General features: G+C 37.0%; 1 protein-coding gene across 1 annotated transcript in view; it reads left to right on the top strand.

Moving 5' to 3' along the window:
- Window positions 1–14912, top strand: part of CIR1 (corepressor interacting with RBPJ, 1) — a 22556-nt gene extending 7644 nt beyond the window's left edge. Inside the window, exons 7-9 of the mRNA XM_010296620.1 lie at window positions 10040–10146; window positions 11547–11632; window positions 13323–14912. Coding sequence (XP_010294922.1) covers window positions 10040–10146; window positions 11547–11632; window positions 13323–14055 — 926 coding nt within the window. The 3' untranslated portion in view covers window positions 14056–14912. The remainder of the gene's footprint in view (window positions 1–10039; window positions 10147–11546; window positions 11633–13322) is intronic.
- The last annotated feature ends 556 nt before the right edge of the window (window positions 14913–15468 follow it).

Raw genomic sequence — 15468 nt, 5'->3', positions numbered from 1 at the left:
TCAGCAGGATTTAGACTCCTTATTTGAATGAAAAAAAAAGTTTAAGTAATGCAGAAACTGTTTTATCCAGATGAGTAGGTCATGCTAAAGGGAAAGAAATAGCTCATGAACAGAACAGTGAATTAGTGCTTCGTACTGTGTTCCACCAAAACGCAAAGGTGTTACATTGCAGTATTTCTTGGTATTTTGTTGACAGAAATTTTCCAGAGTAGTTAGCTATTAGAAGATGCTTAAAAAAAAATCCTGCTTTATTCTTCAGATATTGGAGATACTTGACTTTTAATTGTCATTATTATTATTTCCTTTGACACCATGTAAATGACATATCTCAACACAGAAAGAAAATATTCGAGAGCACTTGATACAAATTCAGTTTGTGTTTTGTTCTAATTTTTCCTCCTTCAGAAAGAGAGCAAAACAAAATGTGTTATTTGGACTCAGACTATTTTTTCAGCCTGAGAGGAAATGTTTGAGTTAAAATGAATGAAAATGAAACTCCTATGTCTGATTTAGTTGCATTATCTAAGGTTCTTGCTCTGTTTATCTGTGAGGAAAAAGAAGGGCTATTGATTGCCTATGTACAGGTTTTTTTTCACATCATAAAATAACCACTAATATAGACATTTCCTTCCCATAAATTCTATAAGCTGTGATTCTCTTATTTCAGCAGAAGAATACTTGTCTTTGAGTCTTATGTGAAGACCGCATTTTAATCTTACTTTTTGCACTGATTGACAGTTACTGGTTTGGATTCAATGTTGAATACCTTTTATGCAAAGACCAGTCATGGAATTCAGTTTACCCTGGTGGAGCTGCTGCAGGGCGAAAGCGTGTCTGTGGCACAGAACTGTGTTCTGTGAGAACGGACTGCTGTCTTTCAAGATCTGACGTACACTGCAGTGCAAACAAAAATAATTACAGTCAGTACCTTAACTTAGGCATGGTGGCTCGGTTATTCTGCTTCTGGGACCATTTTAGTAATCTAGCTGGTAATTCATAAAAAAAAAAATAATAATCTTACTATTTAAAAAGCGCCTATTGAATAATATCTCACCAGTGAATAGAGATTATTTTTGCAATAAGGCAATTTCAGTGGATGTGGTTATCATGGGATAATCACTCCCCTGGGGTACAGCCTTGTCTGTAATCTCCCAGGAGTGTAATTATTTCATGATAACTGCACCCCCTGGTGTTGCATTATTTCCATTATGAAATTCTTAGTTTTAGATATAAAGTACCTTACTTTGATCACTGGAAACGGCAAAGTAGTGTTAGAATGTTCCAGCTGTGAGGCTTACAGATACCAAGTTATAAGATTTACTTCTCCTTTACAAAGCTAAATTAGGCAATCAGAATGCTTCTTTGGGCTAGACTGATTTACAGGGGTTTTTACCGATAAAATCTTAACTTTCAAAGTTCAGACGAGATGAAAATATCAGTTGTGGTTCTGACTTTATGTGCCACTGTGTATAAATGCATGTATAAAATATATATACCAGCAAAAATCCCAGGTCACTAGCATCTAAAAGTTTGCCTGTTTTTACAATGCTTTTTTTTTATCACAAACCAGCAACATCTGTTGATTTTTTTTTGTGTGTGTGCTTTTTTTGTGAAGCCTGAAAAGGCTTTGACTTTATTAGAACAGAGATTAGTAGGTTTTCTGTGCAAAATGTTTCAATGTAATAATGTTACTTCACTTAAAAAATGTCTGCAATTTTCTTGGTCAGGTGAAGTTATGACAAACTAAATACCGTGGGGTTTTTTTTGTTTTTTTTTTTAATCCTGCAAGCAATCTGTCTTGCTCCATGAGGGTTGAGGTGGGAGGGTTTGCTAAAAATCTATGAAAGCTTAAATGCTTTCAACTTTTTTTGTACGTTTTTTAGAACAAATAACCTGCTAGGAATCTTTTACTGTTTTATGCAGAAAGGTATTACTATCTTATGGAGAAAGGTATTGCTATCTTATGAAATAAGGTCAGTGTCTCAAATGGGAAGGTAATTTTATGAATGGTGTAGTTAGAAGAAGTGGGATGCTGAGATTAAAAATGTTCTTATGCTCTTGGCCTGTGAAACCTAAGCCTGGAGAGTGCTGGGCATCCTTCTCTGCTATGGACTACTTCGAAAGTTTTACAGCCGACTGGCTCCATATGTGATCTGTCCAGTGAAATTACCGGGAAGAGGGTGAGCAGTGCGAAGTGACTAACATGCTGTGGAAAATTTGGGCGAATGGCAGAAGTGTAATTGAACAACATGTGTATGTATCTGTCTTATAGTCTACCAAGATAAAGAAATTCTACCTATGCCTATGCAAATGCAGCCTTCTAAAAACTCATTATCAGCTCCTAGAGTTTGTGCCCTCCCTTCTCATTGCCTGGGAGTGCCCCTAAACTAACTGTGATTGTTGTTTCCATCAGTCTGTCATGTCGTGTGTTCGACTGATGTTTAGCTTTTGGGTGAGATTCCTTTCTTTAGTAATCATTGAAATTATTAGTCATATGGAGACAGCAACAAAGGAAATCTATGTCTATTTTATATTATGTCTACATCTCACTGTGTTTTTATGGTGACAAATATGGTACTTTTTTGTTTCCCAACAGATAAAAATCTGCATTGTATTAGGAATGCAGGAATTTATTTAGGTGTTCTCTTGACTCTATAACAACAAAGAAAATGTATTTGAATGTTAACTGTGAATATTTGTATAAATGGTCACCTATAGAACATACAGTGTATGAAACCTTCCTTTATGATCTGCAGCTGAGATCTTTGATTGTGAACAGCAAGAACCTTAATTAAATCTTCATGTAGTTTAAGAACTGTCACATTTTAAAATAATTCTCCATTTAGGTTTCAGAAGCCTCTATATGTGGTCTGAATGCATAAAAAACAAATTTCTAGTAGAAGTCCTGTGCTTGGCATTTAAGCAATAAATATGGATTCCTATAGCAGTTTCATAAAGTTAAATGGTTTTTACTACTCAAAAAAAGTGAAAAGGAGACTCAGGTTTCTCTGAAATACACTATGACAAAGCATGGCAAATTATATTGAAATTATGTGCTAAAGTGTTAAATTCAGTTAAACTTCAGACCCTCTGAAGAAGAGCTAATTAAAAGCCAGAGGTTTTTTATTCATTGATTTCTCTCCATGCCAACTGCAGCAGTTGCTTTGAAGTGTAAATATGGTCTGAGTGCAGCCATCTGTGAAATAGATGGAAAAATTATCAGTAAAAAAATGATCAATTCTGTATTAGTGGAGGCAGCATAAATTTGCTACGTTCTTCATGACCAGGATCATGATCACATAATTTTGATACTAGCTCTTTGTCCTTTAGATAAAGAAGTGACTACTCTTATCTCTGTCACAACCTCAATAAAAGTTCGCAGACAATACAGTGTGATTAGGTTCGGTCTGTAATTTTTTTCCATTTTTCTTCAATTTCCTTTTAAGCCATATGAAAAAAAAACATACGAAACTCTGTGGAGGGCACAAAAAAAGTATATGGATGTATTGACAAAACTGTCTATGCTAATTTTAGTTGCCCTTTTAAAGCAAAACCTAAAAAGCCTTGTATCGTATGTTACGCCTTTGCCACCACCCAAAGAAGGCAGCGTTCACTGTTACTTAGAAAATCAAATTTCAATTCGGAAGAGTTAGGACCTCATGTTGTCCAAGACGCATATAAGACAGAAGAATGTAGACAATATGCTTTAGGTCTACTTTGTTAACAAAAATTATGTAGTAATGAAGGATAAACCTTGAAAGTATCTTGTCTTTGATTCATAAATTAACTTTTAAACATCGTAGAGTGGAATATATGGTGTGTGACATGTACTGACAAATTGGTAGCAGATATGCCAGTGTGCTTTGTTTATATTTATGTTCATGTAAATTCTCTCTCTATTGCCAGGTCAGGAGAAGTCTGGTGGTATGATAATGGTGACATTTTTAGATTAAATTGATCACATCTGTAAACTAAAAGATGTCCCACACCAGAACACATTCTCAGGAAGGGGAAGCTCTAGAAAAGCCTTATTCTAAATAATCTGTTTTGATGATACACAAAATGAGCATTAGTTAAAATAAAGGTAGAAAAGTTGTAATTAAAATGACACCATGAAGAATCTAACTGCATTTTTCAGTAACTTTTTTACTGAGTAGTCCATTTCATAACTGCAGCCACTAAGTACAGCTGGTTACTGTCATTTCCCCGGCCACAGGTGGGCAATAGTGGTTATACTATTGCTGCTTCTTATCTCTTTGCTTTTCCACAATAAAAATCCATGTAAAACTTAATTGATTGCAAAGCATAATTCAGTTTGCTCATCTGCACTGGTGACAGCAGCAAAAGCTTTTATCAATAAATTGAGCAGATACTGTCAAGACTGTGCATCATGAGTAGATAGAAGTAAAACTGCTGGTTTTGGTGATACTGGCAATCATAACATTATGGTCTGTTCTTACTGCCACTGAAACAGTTGTAGAAAAAGTGGTATTTAATCACAGCTGTTATGAAAAGAGGTTTTAGCATGCTGTTCTCCAATATTGGCTAATTTGAAAAATGTGCTGTAGACACTTTAATGGAGGCTTCCTAGATGGTGTGTTACAGCCAGCATTGTTCTCCCAAGAGGAGTCCTGTGCCCATGCCTCTTAGAGGAGACATTCTGGCAGCAGCGGAGTGTTACATACACTCTGCATTTGTACCTTGGGGAAGTACAACACTGAATCGAAAGTGAATTGCGGCTATAGGTTTCTCTTGTTTCCGAGAGCTTACAGGAGCTTGCAGAGCTTGCTGTAAGCGAGCCGTTTAACTAACTGAAATCCAGAATCGCATTTCCCCCCCTGGTTGTTTAATAGAAGCAGAATTGATTCTGTTAAACTGACCTCAGTTAAGTGTGATAAGAAATTGGAGCACTGTTTGTTATAAAAAAGCAAATTGACAGCATGTTGTAGAAATCCTAGTACGATATCCTTCTGCGAGCCGGTATAATTGGCTCATATAGGCTTCAGAAAAATTCTATTTACAACTTTTTATTTAATTGTGTGAATATTATAAAGATGCACCAACAGCTGTCAGGCTAAGGTTGCACTCAGGTTGTACTTTGTGAAGACTAAAATCCTTTTCACACTTCATTGAATGGTTTGAGCTTCCAGATTTTGTGCCCCAGCTCTTTGAGTCAACTGAGCTATCTGGATTTTTTTCCTTAAATAGTATCTTAAACAGAAGATAACAGAGAGATTTAATGCAGTAAGAATTTATGTGGGAAGTAAGAAACGGGAAGAAACCATAGTCTATTTGCTTGACAACACTATTTCTTGAGAATTATAAAGACCATGGAAAAATATTTTTTAAATCATTTAGTGGGCCTTTAACTACAGAGCCTCTTTTGTGCAAGCCCTTCATATAATTTTAAGTAGCTGTAGAAAACTTAACAAGTTGTCAGTTGTCTTAATGCACAAAAATAAGTATGATATCAGCACGCAATTAATTCCACTATATGATAAAGAGCTTTTCTGAGTCTATGAATTAATTTTAAAGAAGATAAATGTTTTAGTTTAAAACAAGTGTCATCTGGAAAAGTTTTAAAGGTTTTCTGCTTTTCTTTTTTTTCCTATGAAAATGTAAATTCCAGAAAATAAGCTTGACAGTCATATTCACCTATTTTTAGCAAGGTACTGTGTTTGACTTGTTTCAGAAAGAATAAGAAACAGATGATGAAACATTGTAACTTTGAACTTATTTTTAGTTTGCTGATGGATGAATGTTGAGAGACTAGTTGTTAGAAGTTGTAGCAGTCAGCTATTTTTACAGGATTCCTATATCTAACGTTCTGTCAACTCACGGCATAATGTCACCTCTAGATGTTTTCAGCTGCGTGAGATCTTGCAAGTAGCCTCTTCGTAGGCTGTCTCCCAAGTCCATGAGGAATGCATGTATGAGGACATCAGTTTTCATCGTACACAAAGTACTTTTCTATGCCTCATGTAGGAGAGATTTTTTGCAAGTTGATGTGTGCTGTTCAAGAATACTTGGCTAACATCTGTTGCCAAGATCTTAGCCAACTGAGAGCCTCTTAGGTCAATCTTGCCGTCTGTTTTACAGTTGATGACTTAATTGGAACTTAACCAGATGAAGATATATGGCTATTGGGTATACTTAGTACCATTTTGTCTGAAGATCTTGGAGGGTGGTGACATAAGTGTAGTCATAGCCAAAGAGGTAAATCTTTTCAGCCTGTCGTTGGCTTTACCAGGCAAACCAAGTTTGATCACAGTGGGCATAGTCTAGTCGTGTCTCCAACAGGTAGGACTCCACAATCAATTCACGCCAGACAAAGGAAGAGGCCCTCCACCAGCTGGTATACTGGTGGCTCCAAGGTTTAAACTTTGGATCCTAAATAAGGAAGCTAAGGACATGTCTGAGAAGTTGAGTTTCTCAAACCTGTGTTAAGTGAGGTTCAGTGTTTGGGGTTTCTTTTAAAGTTTTTGTCTCCCTCATTTGTATTAGCCAGGAGAAATCCCCTACTTAATTTTATATTGTGGAAATGGGAATGTGATTGTTTGCTCACACATTTAGGCATCTACATCTTTTAAGACTGTGTGAAGAAGCAGCCCAAAAAGTGTGTTACAACCCTGAATGCTGTCGCATAAAATAGCTGTGCCCAGGAATCCTGGGAGACCTCAAACTGTCACTGATATTTCAAAGAAAATCAGATGTGCTTATCAAATCATTAAAATATAAGTCAAAAGCAGTCTGTTGAGGCATGGATGGAAAAAGAAAGTCACCAAGCATTTGATTCATATGATTCCAAGCAAAGGTGTTTAATTATGAGACTAAAAATTTTCTTGATTCTTGTTGTTGCGTTGCAGAAAGTAGATAGTAATAGAGGTTTTCTATAAAGCTGTGCAGCCATTGTCAGATATAATATCTTAATTGAACTTCTCAGCCTGGACTTGTAAATAGGTAGAAAACCGTCTCTTTAGACTTCTCAGATGAGATACTGTTTTCTCCCTACTGTGGTCTAGCGTTGCTACCTGAAAAAAGGTAGCGATGCACTCTTGCTGTCGTTGAGCAGCAGCACTTCTGAGAAGATCAGTCACATCAGCTGTTCAGAAAAAAAGTGCAAGGAGGTTTGCCTGTGTTGTCCTCAAAAATGTTAACATTTTTTAAACTGCAAAGATCACATGCTGCAAGAGAGTCCTCCATGGTGGACAGCGTGCTTGTGTCGTGCCTGGCTGGGGTCTGCGCACAGAACAGTTGTGAAATAGGACTGTGTTTTGACTCTACTTTCATTTAGGGGGTTGGTTTATTTTCTGAATCTCGTTTCCTAGTGTTTTCTAAAACCTTTATTTATGGCAAAAATAATGCATGTAATAAAGGTTCGTGGAGAATCTTGCATCTCCTCACAAGCTAGGCTGAACCTAAATTACTGTCTCCCTCACAATTAAAGAGAGACCAAAACAGAAATATATTTATTTCATAAACCACTTCAGTCTCAAGGTGCTGTCGGTACATTTGGTGTAACTTGTATGCGTCCACAAAACAGGAATGACAGTGATATGTTAACTGTCCTTGTCACGGTAATACCGTGCCGGGACTAAAAAATTGTAGATGGAGCTATGAATGTCTCCTTCATGTAATTAATAAACAAGGAAACAGAACTTGTATAAATTTATTTTTAGCCTAGCTTGCTTTCCTTCTAAGCTTACCTGTGTTTTTGTTTTTTAAAACTAGTGCTGGTGTCACCTCTAAAAAGCATATGGAAGCTAACTCAAAAGTTTGCGTGTGGTTTTGCGTTGGATCCTAGCTGGAGCAGCCGCTCTGACAGGTCTCGTGTTCGCTCGTATGAATCTGTGCGTTACAGCACAACTGATGTCCGTTAGGCACAAATGCACAAAAATCAATAGTATTGTGCGTTCATTATAAGCTTTTATGTAGACGAGGAAATTATTTTGCTTACTTTTTTGTGGTGTTATGCACAAAGAATGCCTGAAGGTTTGTTTCTAGAAAATAAGTTTTAACTGTGCTTTCGATAGCCAAATACGCCTTCGTGCCCCTCTGGACTCGCCTCTGACCACAGTCCTCATACGGAAGCAGAAAGTTAGGGTTTCTGTCTTCATTCTTTTGCACATCTCCTATATAGATTTGGACAAGTGGTATTCCTCTAGTCACGCTAAGTGAGAATAATTAGGTATCCAGTACACAGCAAAAACGTGTACGGTGCCGAGACACTGAAGGTTACTTTGTTAGGCAGTGGTTCTTACTGCCTTTGAGGAATAGGAGGATTCCGGGCTTCAGTCTGCTCCCATGTTCTGGTTTCTTTGGTATGGTGAAATCCTTCGTGACTCTGCGCTTTGTCTCCACGCAGCTTCCTCATGCAGGGTGCTTGACTGACTTGTGCGGCTGGTTTATGTGGGCTTTTCAAATCAAAACATCAGCTGGTACCAAATTCTGTCCTTAGGTTTCTGTGTAATGTTGGTTTCTTCTCCAGCCAGAGTAGATTTGGGCAAGCAGAGCAAGGTTTTAAATTTGAAATAAGAAAAAAATGTAGACACTGGAGCCCATATACATTCAATAACTATCAGTGAGCTTACATTTACACTATAATACATAAAAAGAAAAAACACTTTTGGTAAAATGTGTGGAGGGGAGAATAACCCCTTACTTAATAAAAATGTAAACTCAAGGGATAGTTTTCCCTTGGTATCTCATTAGAAAATTCTTTTGCCTGGCAAAATAAGGAACTTGTGAAAAGAAAATCAATTATGCAAGGGCTCCTTAAGCCATTTTCAAAGTTTTATCTTCCCCCTTCCTGTTTTACACATAGGCCTGTTTGTTTCTGTAAGCAGTGTATTATACAGGAAAACTTAAGAAAAAGTTGAAGTTGACATTTTTTTGAGAAAGGGCTATTTTACTTTCCATATATTCTCCACAGCAAAAATCTCCCTTTATTTTCCATACTTTTCTGTGTTAGAAATTTGAGTTTTGTCCATTTCCACAACTAAGGAACTCTTAAAACCACAAAGCAGGATCGGTATGTTTTGTAAGACTAGCTGATCTTATCATTTACAGTTAGTTTACTGAAGTAATAGTAATCACGTGCTCCATGCTCTGTTTTACATTCCTTCTAATTTAGATTTACCTTACGCGGTAGTGCTAATTCATTGACAGTAAGGTTAGTGAAGGAACTGCTAAGGCAACTTACTGAAAGTGACCCTAACAAAAGTGTATGTTTAAGGTGAAGAGAAAGTATCTAATCAGGAAGTACATGAGGTTTTCATGATCGTAGGTATTCAGTTAAAGCAAAAGTGTGAGTTACAGGGTTTATAAATTATGCAGTCAAGTCTGAATGATCCAAAATATATCCTGTATTTTACTCCTCCTTAGGTGCTTGCAAAGAAAGATAACGTGTGCGTAATCTCGAAAAACTACTCTAGTGCAATATATAGCGTATTTTTTAAGCTGATAAAACAGAAATCTCTGAGGAGATAACAGCCTAGAGACCCGCGATATCTGGGGGTCCCTAGAAAAGTAAGGACATAGATCATTTTTTCAGGTATTTATTTATTTTCCATACGTATATTGAGTTTCTAATAATGGATACTTTTTACATTTAAGTTCAAACATTTGTGTCATTATGAAAAATGCCTTATTAATGACATGTTAGAAGTGCATTTTCCCATTGTTTTAAGGGAGAGGAGGCAACTAAAAGTCTTACTTAATGTGCTTTCTTTAGGTTTCCTGTGCTTTTTTACTATAATAAAAGCATATTACTAGACTTTCCTAAATATATTGTTTTCAACATGACAAAGTTACATAAGAGAATCCCCTTGTTCTTAAAGAAAAATGCAATTATTTTCTATTCTGAATCTCCAGACTGCTGTTTTAGAAAATCGTATCTGATTATTTGCTCAGCAGAAGATTATTGAGTTGATTTAGCCGTGATTTTACTTAACAAAGCTTCAACTGAATTCCTACTGTGGAGTCCAAAAAAGGTAGAGAGATATAAATGATACATTCAAACTGTGATTTTTGTGAACAGGGCCATCAATGCACCCCTCGGAGCTAATAGCGGAGATGAGAAACAGTGGGTTTGCACTGAAACAAAACGTACTGGGGAGAAACTTGACCGCAAATGATCCGTCGCAGGTAATGATCTTTTTACCAGTAAGCTGAAAATGTCGATAAATCTAAATGTGATTGCTTGTGAATTGCTACTTAATGTTTTCAAATATGCATATCCATAGGAAAGCTGAATAGCTATACCAGTAGAAAAATGTCCAAAACCTGTTTTCAGCTTTGTTTCAGTCAGAATGGCAAATGATAAATTACTTCTTTTAAACCCACATATAATAAATTAGATCCCTCCTCTGAGCGACTAGAAACTGAATTTTTCAAAAAGGGGATGGTCAGGGGTTTTGCCACATACTTCTGATGCAGTGCTAGCCTTTGGATGAAGTTTGAGGAACTACACACAAATAATCACTGCCAGGAATGCTCTATCTGAAGATTTTTTTACTTGATTGACTATTGTTACATCTATTATTTCTGGGAGTGAAAATGTTCAATTGTCTTTACTTAAGACTGCACAATGTATGTTTCTAATTGAGGTGCTTTAATAAAAATGGTAAGTGAAAAATTAATATAAACTGCTTGAGTGAGCCACCATGAAACAGCCATTGTTCATACAGCAGGATAGTCAAACCACTAGTAAAGAGGGAACGACGTCCTCGGCTGGTCTTGACATCTTGAGTGAATCGACAGTACATTGTGTCTCCACAGATGGATATACCTTTGCATTTAAAAAAACTGTGTACCCCAGAAAAATGCAGCATATGGGCACTGTTGCTTTTTAATCTTTATTTCTTCTTTCCCCTCCTGAGCGTGGCTAAAATTAAAAACATCACGGTGGAGAACTGTAGTGTACCAGATGCACATAATTTGAAGAATTCAGGATCTTCAAAGTAGCTGTGCTTTGCTGATTGCGTTACTGTATGTAGATTATATGATTACAGTATTTTGCATTGCTAGAACACTTAAAGAACATTTAAAGACTAATAACACAACAGTGAGATAGATGTGTTAATACCCATTTTCCTAATGACTAAACCGAGACAGAAAAGTAATTTGCTTAAATTACTCTGGATTCGAGCAGGACTAGCACCTTACATATTCATTTGAGCGTGATAACAATGGAGTGACTTATCCTGGGGAATCATGTGGGCTCCAAAATTGGCTCATTTTTATTAACTGTTTCAGAAATGTTTCTTTCCCTAGCAATGATTTTTTTCATGTGTTACTAATAACTCCTGTTGTATAACCCCCACATCATAACACCTACTCAGCTTTGAGGCAGAATGTGGGGTTTTTTTCCCCTTTGTAGCGAGTTTGCTGCTTTTTCCAAAGAGTCTTAAGCTGATGTAGTAATACAAAAAAATTTGTGCCTGTGCAAAAATAAGGTACATAGAAACATCACTTTTAAAACAGAAATCTGAATGAAGAGATTATTTTTATACATAAGAACTTAATGTCTTACCACATTTTCCTAGGAATTTGTTGCAAGTGAAGGAGATGATGATCCAGAAGTTGAATTTTTAAAATCACTGTCAACCAAACAAAAACAGAAACTTCTAAGGTAAGTGTGGTAGGTCTGTATCTCCAGTAGTTCTGACTCTGTGGTTGTCCCTGTAACTCTTCTATGCCAGTGAAGAATTTAGCACCATCAGTACAGAAGAAAATCAGCTTCGTTTAACATATGCTTGACCGCAAACGGCATTATGCAGCATGTTTTTTTCATCTGGTTGTTTTGTTATCATCTGGCTGTTCTATTCTAGTTGTGATGCCTTTGTACTGGGGCTTGTTTCCAGCTTAACTGGGATACTGAAATAATAATAATTGGTTCACTGAAGATGCTGTCCGTTGCTATTTTAAAATACTATTTTGCACTTCATTGATTACAGTATCGTCTTTCAGGATTAAAAATTCTATGTTCTCCTTTACTGGTTTACAACTTGGCAAAATTTGTTACCTTCTCCCATGTGGCGGAGCTGAAGCTGAAGTTGCCCTCCTGGGCCAAGGTTAGCCAAGCTCCCCTCGGCTCTCGGGTCGGGGCTTACCATTTGCAGCTTCAGCCGAGCGGTGTTCATTTTGTGCTCCTGTCCTACTGATTTCCTGTGTCAGGTGGCTTACTTTTTTTTTCCCCTTTCTTACTGTTAATTTGGAACATTATCTTGAAATTATCTGAAATGTTTAAAATGAAAAATACTAATTGCTGCCTGGTAGATCCCATACAGGTATCGCTGGTTAAAATGGCCTTGTAGGTTCAAAGGCATTTTCTACATGGGGAGTGGGAGGAGGGGAGAAAGGTGAATGGCTAAGCATGTACAGGAGTAGGTAGGTACATATGGTATTTGCATATATAATAAATCATTCTCTGAAAATAGTCATCGTATTTTATGTTAAATTAAGTAAGGAACAGGTACGTAGTTTAAGAAATTTAAAACAGTATTTTGTTTGAACTTCTGCTGGCCCAACATGATGAAATTCTAATACTTTACATTTTGAAAGTTGAAGTTCAGTAAATATTTGGGTCCTTTAGATTTTACTAGTCTGAAGGGATTTTTTTTTTTAATACACTGAAAGTAGTTTCACTATTCAGTCACTAATTTTTGGAGAAGAATAAACACAGAAAGCAAAGTAAAAATTAGGTGAAAGCAGTCAAATAGCAGTGAATGGGTGTGCATGATGGAATATTGTACTTATGGCTAGAAAATGTAAATTTCTAGTTGTAACAGAAGAGGTTATTCAAAAGATCAGTATTATTTGCCTGGAGAACTGAGACACATATGCTTTAAAATCTCAATTTCCATCATTAATAGAAAGTGAATGCTAATTGCATTTTTTCAGTTTCAAAATCTCTTATAAAAATGCACAAACAAAAGCAGCAGTGATTTTCCAAAGTCTCCAGAACAGACTGATAAGGGAAAAAAAAAAAAGCACTACTGAATGTATTTATTCCTAGCTACAAGGCTGAAATGGGCATATCTTACTTATGTTTTTTAAAACTAAAGAATTAAAAAAATCATATTCCTCCTGTTTTGAGGGAGCAGCTGTGGATTACAGGAGGATTCTTACTATGGTTAGCATCAGGTTAGAAGTTTAATAACTTTGCTGAAAGAGGAGAGGAATTGAACATGTTTTTCTGGAAAATAGTGTATTTACTGTGTAGGTTATCAGAAGTAGTGAACTTCGAAAGACAATGACTTTGTAATTTAGAATATCTTAACACAACTGATTGCGCTACTTTTCTGTTTTCAAAATAAAAGGAAGTTGGATCGTCTGGAGAAGAAAAAGAAGAAGAAGGACAGAAAGAAGAAAAAGCAGCAAAAGAAAAAAAGCAAAAGTAAACACAAGAAACATAAGATGAGATCCTCTTCCTCATCCTCCAGTGAGACTTCAGTAAGCAGCAGTGATAGCGAGACTGACAGCAGAGATAAAGCAGCACAAAAGAAGATGTATTCTAAGAAAAGAAAAAAAGACAAGTTTTCAGAGGCTAGCAGCAGCAGCAGCGATTCAGAAGGAAAGGCAAAGACGAGGAGGGAAAAACTTTATGAAGATCTCCCCAGTAGTCACGGTAACAAGGACAAAGACAGGGAGAAGTACAGACTTTTAAAGCAAGATAGCTCTGTAGAGAACAACAAATGGAGCACCTGTGAGGGGGAAGGAAGGTCCAAAAGCAGATACCATAGCACCGACAGGAGAGAGACTGAAAGAAAGGAGAGAGATAGTAGAAACCAAAGCATGGATGAGGGGAGCAGGAGAAGAAGCCCTTGCACAAGTCACAGCAGCTCCAGGCAATGGCAAATACGAAAAAGTCCAAGTCAAAGCCCCAGTGAAGAGTGGCACAGGAAAAATGAAACCAGAAGCCCCAGCACAGATGTGCACAGAGAGAAGAAGAAATGTAAAGAGCGCTACGGGGACAAGTGCAGTAAAGTGGAACGCAGAGAAAGGAGCAGGCGCAGTAGAAGCAGAAGCAGAGAGAGAAAAAAAAATAGATAGTGTAGGGGACAGGTGCAAACAAGAATGTCTCCATTTTTTGATGAATACCTTTAACAAGGGCTCAATTATGTATTGCTGTTCATTTTCCAACCTCTGTAACGAGCATTTCCTACATAAAGCCAACAGCATCATTTCTGTAATGTTGGAATGTTTGTAAATTAGGTATAAATGTTACGGTATTTTTCTTACTGTATAAATATACTTGTTGAGAAATACCTGTTGTATACAGGTGTATGTATACAACTCATAGACCTGATTTTAGGGTTTTTAATATTTCAGAGCAGTGTGTGATATTCTTCGTTTTGTCAGCGATGATTTCTGTTTCGCTACAACTGTGAGGGGAAGCAGAGAGTAATTTGGGATATGTTAAATGATAACAAACATTTGAGGGAGTTCTGGATAAAATCACTGCTTCAGATATCAAAACATTGTCTTGTAGATGGTGGTGGGGTTTTTTCATACTGAAGCATTTTTCCTAAAGTTCCCTGTAAGAGATCAATTTTGCGAGTTAAAACAACAGAGATACATAGTTCAGGTAAGTGTGTAGCCAACATTTTTTGACCTCCTGCAGTGTACAGCTTGGTAAGGGCTAGCTAAACATCTTGAACCCCTGTTGGTATGTGTCAGTACAATGTCAAGTTATTGTTCAATAATCTCCCAAGACATGGAAAGAATATTTACTGCCTCAACTGTTTCAGTTATTTCATTGTTTGTGGTAGAAAGTTAATGTAAATAGTAATCCTTTTGTTTTCATGAAACAAACTTTTTTTTTAATGTTTCTTTGTCATTTTCTGGACATATTGTTATGAAGATGAACTTCCATAATAAAATACCTTAGTCTTTAAAAACAGTGAGAATTGCCACCTCCAGAGTTATGAATCAGTAGAAAGGTACAAGGCAACACTTCAAAGGAAATGCTTTTCTGCCATTTCAGGGTGGCGGATGGAAGCATGTTAGGTAGTGGACAGGTGAAAAGGCTCAGTGTTCTGGCAAGCAGCTTTTTTCCTCTCCGTGCTCCCAGGACAAATCTTCTTTTATTACCAGTTCACTTCTACCTCTTAAAAAGGTCACTCAGAAGTTTTTCAGTATCACATGGAGTGTAATATATGGGAGAAGTGACCTGGCTTATCCTTTAAGCTCGTGTGAGTGAGTTTGAAAGGGTGAGAAATTAAGGGATGTCACCACCACCTTGTAAATGCTTTCGCATTAGGTTGCTCTTGCTGAAGTAGCTGGGAGTTGAAGGACGTGCGCAATGCAGTAGAGTCAGGCCCTGTGTTAACGCGCACGTGCAAGCTCTGATGTAGAAAGAACAGGAGGAGGCTGCCAAAGCGCCCATACAAACCGTCTAAACAAAACCGCTGGTGACGAATTTCTTACCCCTCTGCCGTACGAGAGGACAGGCAGAGTAATGCG

Source organism: Phaethon lepturus, unplaced genomic scaffold (genome assembly GCF_000687285.1).
Source record: "Phaethon lepturus isolate BGI_N335 unplaced genomic scaffold, ASM68728v1 scaffold991, whole genome shotgun sequence".
Lineage (NCBI taxonomy): Eukaryota > Metazoa > Chordata > Aves > Phaethontiformes > Phaethontidae > Phaethon > Phaethon lepturus.
This window is presented reverse-complemented; position numbering and strand designations above follow the sequence as displayed.